This window comes from Lutjanus erythropterus, chromosome 3, assembly GCF_056507025.1.
Source record: "Lutjanus erythropterus isolate fLutEry1 chromosome 3, fLutEry1.hap2, whole genome shotgun sequence".
Classification (NCBI taxonomy): Eukaryota; Metazoa; Chordata; class Actinopteri; order Lutjaniformes; family Lutjanidae; genus Lutjanus; species Lutjanus erythropterus.
In genome coordinates, this window is record NC_139319.1 from 15,694,954 (window position 1) to 15,710,546 (window position 15,593).

The following is a 15,593-nucleotide window of genomic DNA, read 5'->3' on the forward strand; positions in this document are numbered from 1 at the left end:
GAGGTATGGGGCAACACCTACAACACCAACCTACAACCATTATGCATACTGCAAAAAAGAGCTATAAAAATAGTAAACAATATTGGATATCAGTAACACATTAATAACCTGTTTTTTAAAGTCACATGCATTGGAATTTATAGATCTGGTGGATTTCAAAACTGCTCAAGTCATGTACAAAGCAAGAAATTACTTACTTCCTTGAGGTAAATTGAATTTGAAACAACATAATTTTTTTCACCCCACCCTTGAAAGAATGTGCATATCAATTTGTCGGGTGAATTTGTGAAACACAGTGGCTGAAGAAATCAAACATAGTTTAGAAATTTAAACAGTTTAAAAATAAGTACAAAGTAATTGTTTTTGCAAGGTGTAGAGATGGAATGTCAAGCATGCTAAGGGTGATACTTTTGCTATTGTATTTTCTCATTTCGTATTTTTTAGTTCTCGGTTAATGTTGATGAGATATAAGAAGTACAGCTGTGTAATTGCAGGGCTGATCGATGAGGAGGAGAGCAGATTTATGTAGTAGATTGATCACCGATGGATTAGTATAGATTAGGGGTAGGGTTAGAGAAGCATGTTGCCTCTTCCTACTCATTTTCAGACATCAAATGTCACTAATTGCAAGTCTGTTCCTAAATAAATACTCCTTGGACAGATATGGATGCATAATTTTATGCAATATTCTTAATAGTCTGCTTAACTGTGTAGTTATCAGAAATTGTGTGCAGCCTAATTAAATGTAGTTGTGTTTATATTTATTGTATTTCTGTTTCTTTGAATTGCTTCTTTTTGTTTTTGTTCTTTTCCACTATGGACTTCGGGGTGGAGGATTCTGTATTTTCTAATGTTAAGTGTATATAAAATCTATAAATAAGACGTCTTAAAGAAAAAAAAAATCACCAGACTGTGCAAACATAGTCTCCCTCTATAATTTGTCGGACAACCTTCTTGAAACTGTTGCCTCTGCGATATTTTTTTTTTGTTTGATTTTCTTTTGTGTATGCAAACCTGAATACTCAGTATATCCTACATGTCTTAATAGGAAAACGCTACATTTAGAATAAGACCTGATTCAGAATATCCAAACAGAATATGCTGTTTACAAGTTCCATATAAAATTCAGAATACTGTCAAATTTTGAATAATAGCTTAAATCAATGTGCATGTGAACATAGACAGTGTTCACTTTCAGTTAATTCCCAGTAACTGGTAGCTTAAACTTCTATAACAACTTTCTAGTCAAATTCTATCTTTAAACACTGCCCAGCTACTACTGTTGGCACTACTGTGTAATTTCCCGGCTTTGTTTCAATCTGACGCACGTGTCAGTCAGTCTGTTTGTGGTGTGAGACCTTTATACTAGTTGGACTAATTGTTACGTGCTTAGTACTGCATCAAGGAGCATTCAACACTGAACTATGTAACAGCCTCTGAACAATCTCGTACTCTACACTCGAGCTTTACTGAACAAAGGTCGCAGTGTAACATTAACTGATTATAGCTGAATGGAGCTGTAGCCATTTCCTCTTTGATGGGAATCAGTTTATTGTGCTGACCTTTAACACCTTCTCTTCCATCCTGGACTTTGATGCAGACAGAAACCCTATTTATCATTTCTGCAGAGCAATTCCACAACAGGAGATTCTGGATCAAATATTGACCACATTATGAGAATGCAGAGCTGTTAAGGTGAACTACAAATTAAGCGCTCGTATGACTTCATAGAGACTTTTAGGACCCAAAGTTGATCCAGGGAAGAGGGGGTTAACATAAAACTAGCTGAAGAATCTGAGGGGTCAGTGTGTTCATTGTTGAAATTGTTTATTTACAGATGAACAAGCTTTAATACAATATCAAGGAGAGCCCATGACAAAAAAAACCTTACAGTACTACACCTAACTTTCTGACAACACAAGAAAAACGGGAGAAACGGATCCTACTGGAACAAAAATGGCAGCTCCCCACTACAGTGCTTCCTGGCAAGGAATCAAAAAGTAGTCACAATTCAAAAAGAAGTAACAGTCTCAAATTAAAGAGTGGAACAGCAAAATCATTTTTACCTTAAGGCTATAGTATGTAACATTTCCACATTAAAATGTCAAAAACACTAGACCTAGGTTATATATTTTGTTGAGTTATGTACTTAGATTATCCCAGATGTTTCTAACCAAACATAATGTGAAATAAACTTGAATATTACCTTGTCTCTGAACATGTTTTCTGCCTGAGTCATCTCAGAAAGTTTTTAATTGGTAATGGAGGGTGTTTAACAATGAAGACAACAGCTCCCATGATCCCATGCTACTTGACAACATTACCAAACTGTTATTTGTATCGTTTTAATGGGAGAGAGACCCCTACTGGTAGAACTTGCATGGCCGTTTAACATGCAGACAAAATAACAGACAAGATAGTTTAAACCACACAGTACTCAGTGTACACAGGCAGCAGAAGTGGCCACCAAGGTCTGGAAGTGCAGCTCCTCAGCCTTTATACCCTGCAGTTAGACTGTGATTGGCTGCAGGTCCCCAGACTCTCCAGCCAATAACAAGAGTGGAGGAAGGCCCATAGAGTCTGAGGAGCAGCACCATACAGTATATATGTAGACGCTGCACTGGCCTTTGGATTGTACATCAGTGTTGCGCCACATTGGACCAGGTGAGACTGTGCAGTAAGCAAATGCATTTAACGGGTGAGCTGCAGTTTTTCTGGATAAAAACTATGATAACAGTTACATTTGTGGATCAAGTGTTCATGTTTAAAGTTAAAAAAAAAGATTTTTTTTGTACTCCATTTAGATCACAAACCCTTGAATATTGAAATCAGTCAAGAAATGTAAACATGATAGTGCTTTTTATCCAGAGAAATAAAAAGCAGCTCCCTCATTTACATGTCCACAGGTCCTGTCTTGCCTGGTCCCGTATGGCGATGACATGGACGTATCACAACAACAGGCCAGAATGATTAATGCAGTGTCTACATGTGTAAGAAGCATGGTACAGGTTAACACACATTCACGTATGAGGGGAATGTAACAGGGACATACGAGTGTGTTAACATTATTTTTTATATTATCATCATTATTTCATGTCTTATCTGTCTTATAATAAGTAAAGATAAAATGAGACTTGAACTCTTCTAATTAGTAATTACTGTAAAAGCACTGGAGGTGATATTGATTAATCTGCTACAATCAAAACAGTTTGTCTGCTCTGTTTTTGTGCTGTTCTTATCCAGTTCCTGCCTGTGAATAATTATTATAGGTATATGTGCTTTGTCAAGCTCTGTGGGGCCAAATTCCTGCAATTGTGGGTGTGTTTGTTTAGGCATAAAAGTTATAGCAAAGTATGGTGCAGAGGGGCATTACTGTTTACTGGATGTGCTGTTTGGACCAAACATGACCCCAAGTGACCTGTAATGGAAATATCTTGTATGGTACTACGCCAAGCAGGGCACAGTTATACAGTGGAGCAGATTACATCCGACTCATGAATCAACTCGTGATCAAAATAATTTGTCCGAGGATTCTCTTATCATGCAAGGTTGAAGTGCTGACGTCACATAGATCTCTGTCCATCCCTGCACTAAAAGCAATAGTTCATTTGTAGACATTTGCCACAACAAGGTCAAACCAGTTTATTTAAGCTGGTTACTATGTACATTATGCCAAGTGTGATACGATGATACACTCCTCTTGCTCCTCTTCGCCCTCCTCCATGTCAATCTGTAAGGCAATCTGTCTCACACATACACACTCTCTTTCTCTCATGCATGCACACACACATAAGTCTCTCTTTTTACAGCTTGCTCAGGCCTGTCCTGTGGTGTCAAATTGTACAACTTCCCAAACTTATCAGGTTCTACAGAATTGCAAAGCATATTGCGTATCTGTTCAATCATTTTATCTCATTTACCTTCCATTTTCTCTCCCTGTATTCAGAGACCACTTCACTGTAGAAGTGCCATTACCACGGCTGGTTTTCCAGACCTTGCCAGAGGAGATCAAGGAGGGCAAGCCTCTACGTGTATTCCCGGTGCTGTTTAACGTGGGCATCAATGAACAGCAAACTATAGCTGAGAGGTATTGCAGACACTCTTTGTTCACTGTGAAGAACTGTTGCACTTAAGGACAAGCACTCTTTGTGTGAACATGTTAACTAAGGCCATAGAAAGTGATCAATATCACACAAATAGAACTAGTGCGGTGCATGACATACTTAGAAAAAGCATCCATTTTCAAAATTAAATTAAGATAATCCCTCTGTGCAGAAGGCATTTAAAACTTAATGGCATACTCACTGTCCTTCAGAGAATTGTTTAATGTGTAACTATATTACATTTAATTAATTCATTGAAAATGTTTGAGACTTTCTCTAAAAGCAATAAAAAGTCCTGACCAAAGCAACATTTTCATGTTTTATCACACTGTTTCTCAGCTGCAGCATGCAGTGTTCACACTGCTTTTTGTTATTGTCAACAGTGGGGAAAGAATTAAAATCCTTTACTTCAGTGTTTCTCAAACTTTTTACACCGCGTACCACTTCAGAAAATATTGAGCTCTCCAGATACCACCACCATTGTGGACATTTACTTTACTGGTGCTTCTTACCACTAGCACATGGGCTCAGTTCACTGTCGCCCGCCTTATTTTCAATATGGCTGCTTGAAATATTTTCTTCCTGGTCTGCACTTCTCTTCATAATTGTTTATGTTTGGAGCAATGATTGCGGCGTATTTACAGTCTCTACATTTCACTTCCACTTGCTATCTCGCCAACACAGTTTAACTAATAACAACCAGTAATCAGGCTGATATTAAAAAAAAAATAGAGGAAAGACAGAACTTACTTTAAATTGCATTTCGGTGATCTCACATTTTTTGTAGTATTTTGGAAGGATTATATGTTTTCAAGTAACTAATATTGTTTTTAAAAAATATTTCAGATATTCCTGTGTGTACCACTAGAGCCAGCTCGTGTGACACCAGTGGTACACGTACCACAGTTTGAGAATCTAGGCTTTACTTAATTAAATTACCAATACCACACTGTAAAAATACTCCATTGTAAGTAGATGATGGGTCTGAAACTAATGCTTAATTTAACTATAGATTACCAAGAGCCTAAAGTGACATATTCACATGTCTAGTTTTGTCTGAACAAAGATCTGAACTTGAAAATGATTCAGTTTACTGTAATATAAGATGAGAAACAGCAGCAAATCATCACATCTGACATGCTGAAAACATGGATTTTGCATGAAAGGACTCAAACAATTATTAATCCGTTTTCAAAGCAATCGCCAGTTTGTCTTGATAATAATAATAGTAATTGACTAATTCACATCTAATACTTTAAGCTCAAATTTTCTATACTGTCTGGTAGTTAAATTTTACATCATTTTAAAAGATCTTCATGTGTTGTGTATCTACAATATTAATTTGTAATTACTAGTAACCAGTAACTGTAGCTGTCAGATTAATGTAATGGACTAAAAGGTATGATAATTCTCTCTGAAATGCGGCAGAACAGAAGCAGAAAATACTGATTGCACTGTTTGTAATTTTATAGTTCCCACAAACCTCACTCACCCTCATGTCGACTGAAGGTCGGGTTTGTTCTGATTCTGACTCTGTGCTGCAGTTTTCCTGTGAAGCTCTACCAGTGTTTTGTTGACTAGAAAACTAAACCCAACATGCTGCGCCACAACTGCCTTTCTTCTCTCTGTCTTCTCTCTCTCAGGTTTGGAGATATCTCTCTACAAGAAAGAATAAACCAGAAGAACTTTGAGATGTTAGAAGCCTATTACAAATCATTAAGTGAAAAGGTGCCACTAGAATGTAAGTGCGCAATATTGTCATTTCTTTTACCAAAGACAGATGCTCTTTATCTTTGTAAATCTTTTAAGTCCCATTGCTGCAGCAAAGTGACTCTTAACGTGTGCTTACACAGATGCGGGAAAGGCAGTGTTTGCTAATAAATGCTCATTTGTTTTAATATGTATTGAGTATCTCATAAAGTTTACCACATCAATACAGTTTAGCTTTGCACTTTAATCATCTAATTGCAGGAAATTTGAAGTGAACCTCAATTTAGTTTTTGAGTGGCAGGCTGTCCTCATAAACTGTTATTTTCACAAGAACAAAACAGGAAACAGAACCATTTACTCGCGTTGTGTTTTGTGCTCAATGAACAGGTCTACCGTGTTTCCAGACACAGACTGACATAAAGGAATTACTTGAAACCCTGGGCCAGAATGTAGTTACAAAGAAGAGAAAGAATGTGGAGATATTATGGATTGCTGGAACGGTGAGCAGAGTAACTTTCCATCTTTGTCGAGGCAGGCTTGTTTCCTCTCAACCGAATAAATGAACTTTCTCTCTTACGTAAGCATGATAGATATTTCATGAGCCTTACCGAGCCAAACAAAATGTAGCTGCCTGAGACTGATGGATTGACATTGGAAGATGATATTGTGTAAACGTTGACCTGTAACCTGATAACCTGAATTGTTATAGATTTTCTCACAGTGTTTGTGAGTTACAGAAGTCACTGCAAGAATCTATTAAAACAAGACAAGTATACAACCATGCTAAAGCCTCTGTGATGATGCTATAGGGTAGCCTCTGTATTTTTTAGCCTGAACCCTATTTTCCCATGTTTCCCACCATCAAAGTATGTCCACTAGAAGTGCTTGTTTTGCCACTGACTGGCTCAGATTTTTAGTCAAAGTTTCTGATAACATTATAGAAATGTTCTGTTTAACCAAAAACCGCTGTTTTATGGCTCTTGCCAAACTCACCAGACCCCCTTCTTAGAAAGAGTAATTTGATTATTGTCTTCATCATCCAAAGTCAGCAGAGACTAAATAAAACTTGTCCTGGGTCAGAGGAGCGAGAGAGAGGTCAAACATCAGAGAAACAGGGGGCAGAGCCAAAATATTTTCACAACTTTACCCAAAATATATCTTACTCTTGAAAAAGGGTCTATCTTTGTACAGATCCTTTCCGTAATGTTGTCAGACACTTAAAACAACACTTTGAGCCTGTCGTTGGCAAAATGAGCACTTTTAGTGGACATACTTTGACGGTGCAGTTGTCCAGGACAACTTCAATTACAATTACATTGTGGCTCAGTTTCACTCCGTTGTGTGCTTTTCTCCACTTTCCTTCAGATCTGCCGAAGGTTAAATGGCATCAGGTTTACCAGCTGTAAAAGTGCCAAAGACCGGACATCCATGTCTGTCACATTAGAGCAGTGCGCCCTCCTACGAGATGAGCACCAGCTCAGCAAGGATTTCTTCATCCGGGCTCTGGACTGTATGCGGAGGTAAGACAGTAATAAAAGAGAGTATGTCACTATTGTGGGTGCAAGTTGTTGTTCCAACCAGTCCCTGACATGCTGCATTTAAAAAAGTCAGACATCGTTTTCTACGTTGGTTAAGTAGTATATAGCTATGCAGAGAGTTTGGTCTAACCCAATCCAATGAGTGCTTACTTGAACATTAAAAAACACAATGTCCTTGTTACTTTGGATAATCACAGACCTCATTCTAAACCGTTTTAACTGGAACTTCTTTCTACCAAACAAATAGTTTCTATGAAAGCAATTGACTGTGAGATATATGGATTATCCAGAGTAACCAACACAACAGAAAAAAATATAATTCTCCTCCACTGTATTAGGCTGTCAGCGAGTTTTCAGTGGGGATATCTCAAAATATCAGATCATAAGACTGAAATTATTAGCATGGCTAGATACTACTAGAGGTGAGTGAGGAATTTTTGGGTGAACTGACCCTTTAACCAATATTTATGAAGATGTAATCCTTAAATAAGTAATAACCTGCACCCACAACATGTTTTGTGAGAAAAAGCTGACATCCATCAGACACACCAGATACGTTTTGGCTGCACCTTATCACTGTTAGATGTGCCAGTATCAGCATCATCATGTGTTCCCTCCACCATCGCCACCTTCCCTCGCACATTCAAAGGCAGTCATGCATGTTCCCATCAGGGCTGCAGGGACTCTGCTGCCTTGAGTGTTTGTTTTTGCCAGCAGGGTAAACATCTACATCTGCATCTGTCTACATCTGATAAGTTCTAATTTAAGAACTTTTTGAAGCCGTTGGTGAAGTGCACATCTGAGACGCCTGTGGTAATGACCTGTAGAGGCCAGCTGATGGCAGCTGTGATAGATGAATGCCCACAACTCAATCGCTCTACATGTTCTACAACTAATCAGGGTCAAATATGGGCTTGATAATTGCAGTCTCATTTACAGTTACTGTAACTAGTTTTTATAAAGTAAGGCAACAAATTAAACGTATCACAAGGAGTGTTTAACTGGTCATGAAACAGTTTCAGTTTAATTCTGATGCTTCTAATATGACCTACATAAGCAACAAGATTGGCTATTTCTATATAGTTATTATTATTGCCTGCTGCAGGGTGGGAATCTTTGTGAAATCAGATGAAACAATTTCCAGCATGCAGACCAGAACAGCCTGTATTTACAGTTTTCCAGGCAGTGAATAATATGTTAGCCAGTTAAAAAATAAGCAGGCAGAGATTTTTCTGTCAATAACTTTATTGTTTTATATTTTGTGGTTATTTGAGGGGCCTAGAGGTTTCTAGAATCAACACAATATGATAGTTCCTTAATGCCACTCAGGACAAAAATAAACGCTTGATAACTAAACTTGCAACATTCATAGAAGGTCAACTTCTTAAAACACAAAGTCATGAAATAAAAACTTTTAATGAACTTGTAGCACCATGTTAATTTACATGCATATGAACATGTGACGTGTATCAATGTATTAAGTCTCCTTTTCCGTTGTTGTGTTTATTTTAAAAGAGAACATTTTGTTGTAAAAGTAATCCAGGTAGAATTCACAGCACAAGCAGTGAACAGTTTTGTATCTTCAGGGTGGTGGGGTTCATGGGTTAAAGGGATAGTTCAGATTTAAAGTAGGGGTGGATGAGGTGTTTATCCAAATTCAGTTACCTGGAGTAGATGTTGGTCAACACGCCTGCAGCAGGTGTATCATGTAGGAAGCTAAGTAATGTACAGCTGTGAACAGACTCAGCAGCGAAACAGATTTTAGCCATCAAAAAAACCAAATGATCCCTTTTTATGTGTGCGCTATATTTAGAATATTTTCACCACTTTACCTTGCCGTCAGACAGACAGACTTTTCAAATGGGAAGCCGCAGTTAAATAAACCTGCAAATATCGCTCTCTCCAAACCAACCAGACTCCATGGACAAAAACAATCATTTAACCTTGCAGAACATGGGAGTTGCTGATCAACAGCTGCCTCAACTGGTTAGTTTGTCTGTATTATTGTGGGACTTTGGTGAACACAAACTAACCTTTTAAAAACACAGAAGTCACATTACAACACAAACAAACTTATTGATCAAGATGGTGGTCGAGCAGCAACTCAGGTATTCTCAGGTTTTCCATTAGACAAGGCTGTATGACTGCAAAGTAAAGCTGCAAAATATTCTAAATTTATCATATATTTAAATGATTTAGATGATGATTTTTTTTACGTGGGTAAAATATGTTCTGCTGCTGACCTTGTCCACAGCAGTATATTGTTTAGCTTCCTCTTAGTGTCCTCTATCAACTGTTGTAGTGATACACTGACTTTGAATCAGTACTTCCTACAATTCCACTTCATTCTTAAAACAGATTAAAACGTGTGATTAAAAAACAACTCCAAAAACAAATGTTTTCTATCTAATTTTGCAGTAAGTTTGCTATTTAAAATGATCTCAAACTGCTAGATATTATTACAGGTACAGGATATGCATTATCAATTTGTAAAACATTACAGGTGCAAAGATCTAGCCTTAATAATGCAGGACCCCACACAATTTTTGTGTTTGAAAGTGTTGCTCCAAACAGATTTGATGTTTTCTGCATTGACTGTGCCTGAATAAAAGCAGAATAAAACGTCCTTGTTATAGGACAATTACAGCTGGCACGATGTAAGTGTCCCTGGGCACATGTATTAACATATGGTGGTAGAATGTAACGAGGATATTGTTACACCAAAATGTTCTTCTAAATTTATGTGTGGCAGACTATTATTATCACTTCCTCATGTCTGAAAAGTTTGAATGTATGCCACACAGCTCCCAGAGGGAGTAGAAACAACAGTGCCACAGTAGTTCACTGTCTTACTGCAGGAGCTCAGTGTTTGAATACAGTACCTGCAGTGTTGGTTGTATTTGCATCCAGAACTTTATATGTTTTCCAAATGTTGGTGCTTTGGGTTTTCACATCTTGTTGGTTTTACACTTTTATGTTGTAAAAATTTGTGGTGGAGGTTTTATAAATGCATAATGGAGATCAGTAATGAAGTTATAGAATAAAGGGATAAGAGGGAGCTTCGTTTTAGTCGTGAATGTACACTCCAGTAAGCTGCAGTGATGTCCTCCAGACAGGATGCAGTGATCCGCTTTCACCGCCTGCGTTGTCTTCACCCCTGACACGAACACATTTAATGAGAACAGTGAATATTGTAAAATCAAATTCACTTCTTAAAACACTTTAAAAGTTCTACTTTGTTCTAAATTAACTGAGGCTGTGGGTCTAATTAAACCTTTATACTTAGTATATCGATTAGTCTTAATGAAGAAAATTTCAACATTAATTTATTGTTGAACTGAGGTGAGGTAGGAGAAGATAATTAGAGGAGGTGCGATCTAAAAGTAACAAAATCTTGACAAACTTCTTAAGTAGGGAATATAATAATTCTCTTTTGTATTTCTTCATCGCTCCACCTTTTGCATCTGTGGGCTGACACTTTTGTCCAACCAAAAGTTCTAAAATTAGTTTGAATTTAATTGACACTGATTTAAAGCTTAATGTTTTTGAATTATCTGCAAGTGTGGTTTGGAAAACATTACCATCAGTGCATTTATACTGACTAAAGATGGAGTCTGTTGGGTTTGTCGGGTCAGTTGGTCAACCATGCCAGTGCTATCTAACATCGTCACTTTAGTAAATAGCATATTTGCTTTCCGGTTACCTGCTGAGTCAGTAATGTTTAAGAAATATGTGTATGTGCTTTTAGTTTTAACACGTGAAAAGCTACATTTTGCATTTAGAACTTGTGTAGCAGCTTCAGCAGGTATTTCAGGTAACTGTGCTTGTAAACAAAAGAAGCTGAGACTTTGTTTCTCATAAACCTCTGCTGATTCATTTGACATAATTGGTTTGCGTTTTCAATTGAAAAACGAAAGGCTTTAACATTGACAGTGATAAGACAGGCTGGACCAGTTGACTGTTTGTTAAACCGTGGCCACATGTTGTTAACTCATCTGTGGTTTAAATTACTGGTTGTGAACTAATTACAACACTTTTTACAGCTGTGTTTTATTAGTTCGTGATAATAAATTTGGTGAAGTGACGTTTTTCCTTTACATAACCTGCTGCTCTGGACATGATTCAACAAACACAGGTTTAGTACATGCAATTTAGTCATAGGATGTTATCATTTATGCTTAATCAGGTATTTCATGTGTACAGTTTCTAAAACCTCCAGGCATATGCTGGTCTGTCTTCCTAGTTTCATTATCGACACAGGGTAAAGGTCTTCTCATGGGTTTCTTACATGGTTCTCTGATCTCAAACAGTGAAAATCAAGGAGTTTCACTCTTTGATAATGATGTTTTCAGTGCTGCGGACAGTGAGCCAAGTCTGTCATTCTGTGTGAATGAAGTGAAAGGTTATGCAAAAGGAAGTCAATATGGTCGAGCTAACTTAAATAGAAGTGTCACGTTTTACAAAAAGCCTGTCAAACTACTACCGTAAACAGGATTCTTCCGCTCTAGACTTCAGTGAAAGCACATCGGGCGGATCAGATGTAATGAAAACACACTCTGCATAAATCATCTTTGCGTCAAACTGCATGCTTCCTCTCTCCATCCCCTGACATCTCAGCTTTCTGTGAGTCTGTGTCTCACATTTCTGCTCTGTGCTTGTCTGTGGCTTCTTGCATCTGTACTAATGGCTCTGTATCTAAGTGGGCCTTCTGGTGCTGGCCAGTACTGTCTCTGAAGCGATCAATCTGTGCCAGAAGGCCCACTTACACAGCATCTAGACTGTCTGAACACTAACACCACGGTGTTTTGATCTATCTCTATTCGTTCTGTTTCACTCTGACGGGCGCCCCTGCAGTCGGCTGACCCAGGGAGACATTGGGCAGTGGGAGGACCCTGAGGCTGGCACCGTGACAGAGAACAAACCAGCGTCACGACACTTTTACCCCATTGCCCTGCTGCTCGTTAGCTCCCACTTACTGGTTGTGTGGCTCATTTTAAGTCTTGTTTTTCTGCTTGCAAAATATCAATAAATTGCTGACAGTGCCATCTCTACTCACTCCTTTTTTCTGTGTTTGCTGGTTATTCTATCATGAGTGGTGGCGGTGTGATTTGCTTGGCTTTCTCCTATGAAATGAATTGGTACAAGTGCTTTAATGTCAAGATGTACAATGTTAATCCCAAAGCACAAAAAGGATTGAAAAAAATTGATTTCAATTAGATGATATTAAGTTGAATAACTGCCAATTAAATGTTTACTCTCACCTGATTTAGCAGGGATCTTTTCTGACAAACTCTTACTTAGCAAAACAAGAGACAATTTTTCTAAGACTATATTGTAATGTTAAAGTTAAAATTAACTGCATACCAAATGCATACACCATGGAGATAAAATACATTTTTAGTTTAAAAAAACAAAAAAACAAACAAACATGGCATTAATCTATGATTTTCTCATTTTCAACAGCATCATAGTCATTCTAGTTCCCTGCCTGAATACACACTTAGTGCATTTGTTGGTATTTACAGCAGCAGGATGACATATGTGGGATTGACTCAAAATAAACTCCAGTGCCTTTGCTCATAATAATGAATGAACATTTTACCCAGGGCAACAGAAAATACAGAAAAGTGTCAGCCTTTTCTTTTAACGTGTAACATCATATGAAACACCTGATGTGACATTTCGACTTGTCTAAGACATTTTTTTTTTCTTTTTTTAATGTTGAGATATAAGAGTAAAATATATATATATATATAATGAGAGTAAAACAGGGACACATAGCATACATACAGTGCACATGTTCACATCTGGATTGTGCTTATGGCATATTTTAAAATGGATGTACTTTGTAGGAGTTAAACAGAAGCCTGGTCATCATTGTCTGCAATACAGCTGACATGCATCACGTTACAGTGTTCTCAGTGTGTCTAAAACTGCTAAAGTACTGTCAGCTGAGGAGGAGTGAACCACATTTGGTATTCTGCACTAATGCAAGTTATTTTAATTTTCTCCAAGCAACAATTGTTTTGTCGACCTTCGGACCTTTGGTGCTTTTCAATCTTTCTAACATGATCCTGCTGTTTCAGAGGCAAATAATCTCTCCCTGTCCTCTTTTACTGTCTCTAACTCTTAACTGCTCTACAACTCATTTATGCTGTCCAGTGAAAATCACTTATCTCCAGATTTGGCGATTTTGAATTTTTCAGTATAACTGAAGGAAGCTTTATGAGTTGAGACAATTCTCTTATTTCTTCAATCAAACAGAGTATTTACAAAGCCACTGAATCATCTGAAAAATGCACTGTTGATTTTTCTTAGCTCATGAAAAGTTGACATTTTGTTGCATGGTTTTCACAGGACAGCAACATTACATGTATGTCATTATGGCGGGCCTCTGTTTTGCCAACTAATCACAGTAACTAGTTACATCCGGCTTCTCCTTTGGGCTGGGCATCGCCACTAATTATGTGTATATAGCCACCCCTTCGTTTAACGGGATTGGTTCCTGAGGTTTATGATGTCATATACCCAGCCTGACAAAATGTACTTTTTTGAGACTGCCCTTGTTCACTGCAGTTTCAAAGCATGAAATGCTCAGTCATGGTGGTTATTGCTTTTTTACTACTGATATGTATGTCTTGTAAAATATGAAAACACCACATGGACATGTAACAGAGTTAGTTACAGTTACAGTTAATGTGCCAAACCAATTTATCAACAAGACATTTTACAAATTTTCAGTATTAGCTGAACTTTGCTCCCACAGGCTGCACAGCCGCCACAAGTTTGGATGGAGTGAAAATAATGGAAGGAAAGTATTAAGTATTTATTAAGTATTTATTTCTTTAGTTTTTCTTTGCTGTTGTTGTTGAGAATCACCCTCCGATAAGTAAAGGATCATGTACAGTGAGCAGGTGAAATAAACCCATAGACAGGGTGTTGGAGGAATCTTGAATCATCCTGAAGGGGTTTACTTCATCATATTGACCTGTACATTGTGTCAGTGAGCTTTGTACATTATCCCTGTACACTGTACATTATCCAGCTGATTGGTTATTCACCAAAAAAAAAGTCAATAGTTTGACACAAAATATGATGATAAAAATTATTGTTGATTTAAAAATTATTGCTTGTCCAGAGTCTATGATTAGGACTGCATCCATAGCAACAGTCTGTTATGTGTAGCAACAGTCAGCTACAAAGAAATAACAGACCTTAGAATACTGTGATTGACCCATCAGAATCCAGTAATTACCAAAGCCATGTAATAAAGCTGATTATTTGCCAGCTATCAGTTTTTACCAACTTCAAACTATCATAATTCTATCGGCCCTTCACCGGTCATCTAGCAGGCACCATGATTTGATGATGTGAGTGAGCTGAACATTGAAGGAACTCTAGAAAGCTCAGCAAAGGCCTGTTATGTATTAGTTGAGTTAGCAATACCTTCATAGAACAGCAAACTTTAAAATTCAGATGGTTCCACTTCTCATGGTGCTCTTTTACAGGCTATTTTTATACTTTTGGCACAGTGTCCAATGAAAAATGTAGAGTCCCACAACAAATTCCTCACCCATGACGCTTATAATGTTAATAATTTGTTGGAAGTGAGTCATAGCTGAGTTGATTCACGTCTGACATATTTTAGTTGTTAGTTTCGGTAGTGTTGTATTGGACTGCATTTTCATGAACACCATTCAGTATATTCAAATTAAACCCAAAAGCTATTACTAAAACAGAACTAAAATATACTTACAGCCCGTATAATCCTGGAGGGCAGCACTTGCCTGTTATGTGTCTGGAAATCTAACTCTCTGGCTCTCGCCCTGCACCACACCATGCAACAGAAACATAATCTTTGATATATGACTGAAACATTAGCAGACACAGCGTCAAGGCACTTTAAGGCATTAAAACCTAAGCAAACAAGCTAGGTCTTCAGTAGTTTTTGGGATAGGCACTAAAATACCAAAATGTTGTAATTTTAAATCAATCAAACATCAACATTCACAATCCAGTGAAGCATGGAAAAGAGAAAAATCCACTTTTTTGTTTTATTAATTTATTTTTACTTTTTCACAATAAAACACACATTAGACATACCAGAAGTCCAAAAATACCAGTCCACAACAATTTTAGCAAAACAGGAGACAGGAAAGGGTATGAAAGAAGAAACAACCAAACCAAAACAAACAAACAAGAACAACAGAAAGCAAACACATATGGGTGTTGGATTGCCAGA

The 15,593-nt window shown here is 37.5% G+C and overlaps 1 protein-coding gene across 5 annotated transcripts in view; it reads left to right on the forward strand.

The window, feature by feature from the left end:
- inpp4b (inositol polyphosphate-4-phosphatase type II B) overlaps window positions 1-15,593 on the forward strand; it is a 195,220-nt gene that overhangs the window by 174,498 nt on the left and 5,129 nt on the right. For 4 of the 5 annotated variants that reach the window (XM_084715166.1, XM_084715168.1, XM_084715170.1 and 1 more), the window contains 5 exons: window positions 3,947-4,087; window positions 5,747-5,844; window positions 6,201-6,313; window positions 7,179-7,333; window positions 12,206-12,406. In XM_084715166.1, coding sequence (XP_084571292.1) covers window positions 3,947-4,087; window positions 5,747-5,844; window positions 6,201-6,313; window positions 7,179-7,333; window positions 12,206-12,380 — 682 coding nt within the window. In that variant the 3' untranslated portion in view covers window positions 12,381-12,406. Of the gene's footprint in view, window positions 1-3,946; window positions 4,088-5,746; window positions 5,845-6,200; window positions 6,314-7,178; window positions 7,334-12,205; window positions 12,407-15,593 lie in introns of those variants that run through there. The other variant, XM_084715167.1, reaches the window with a different exon arrangement.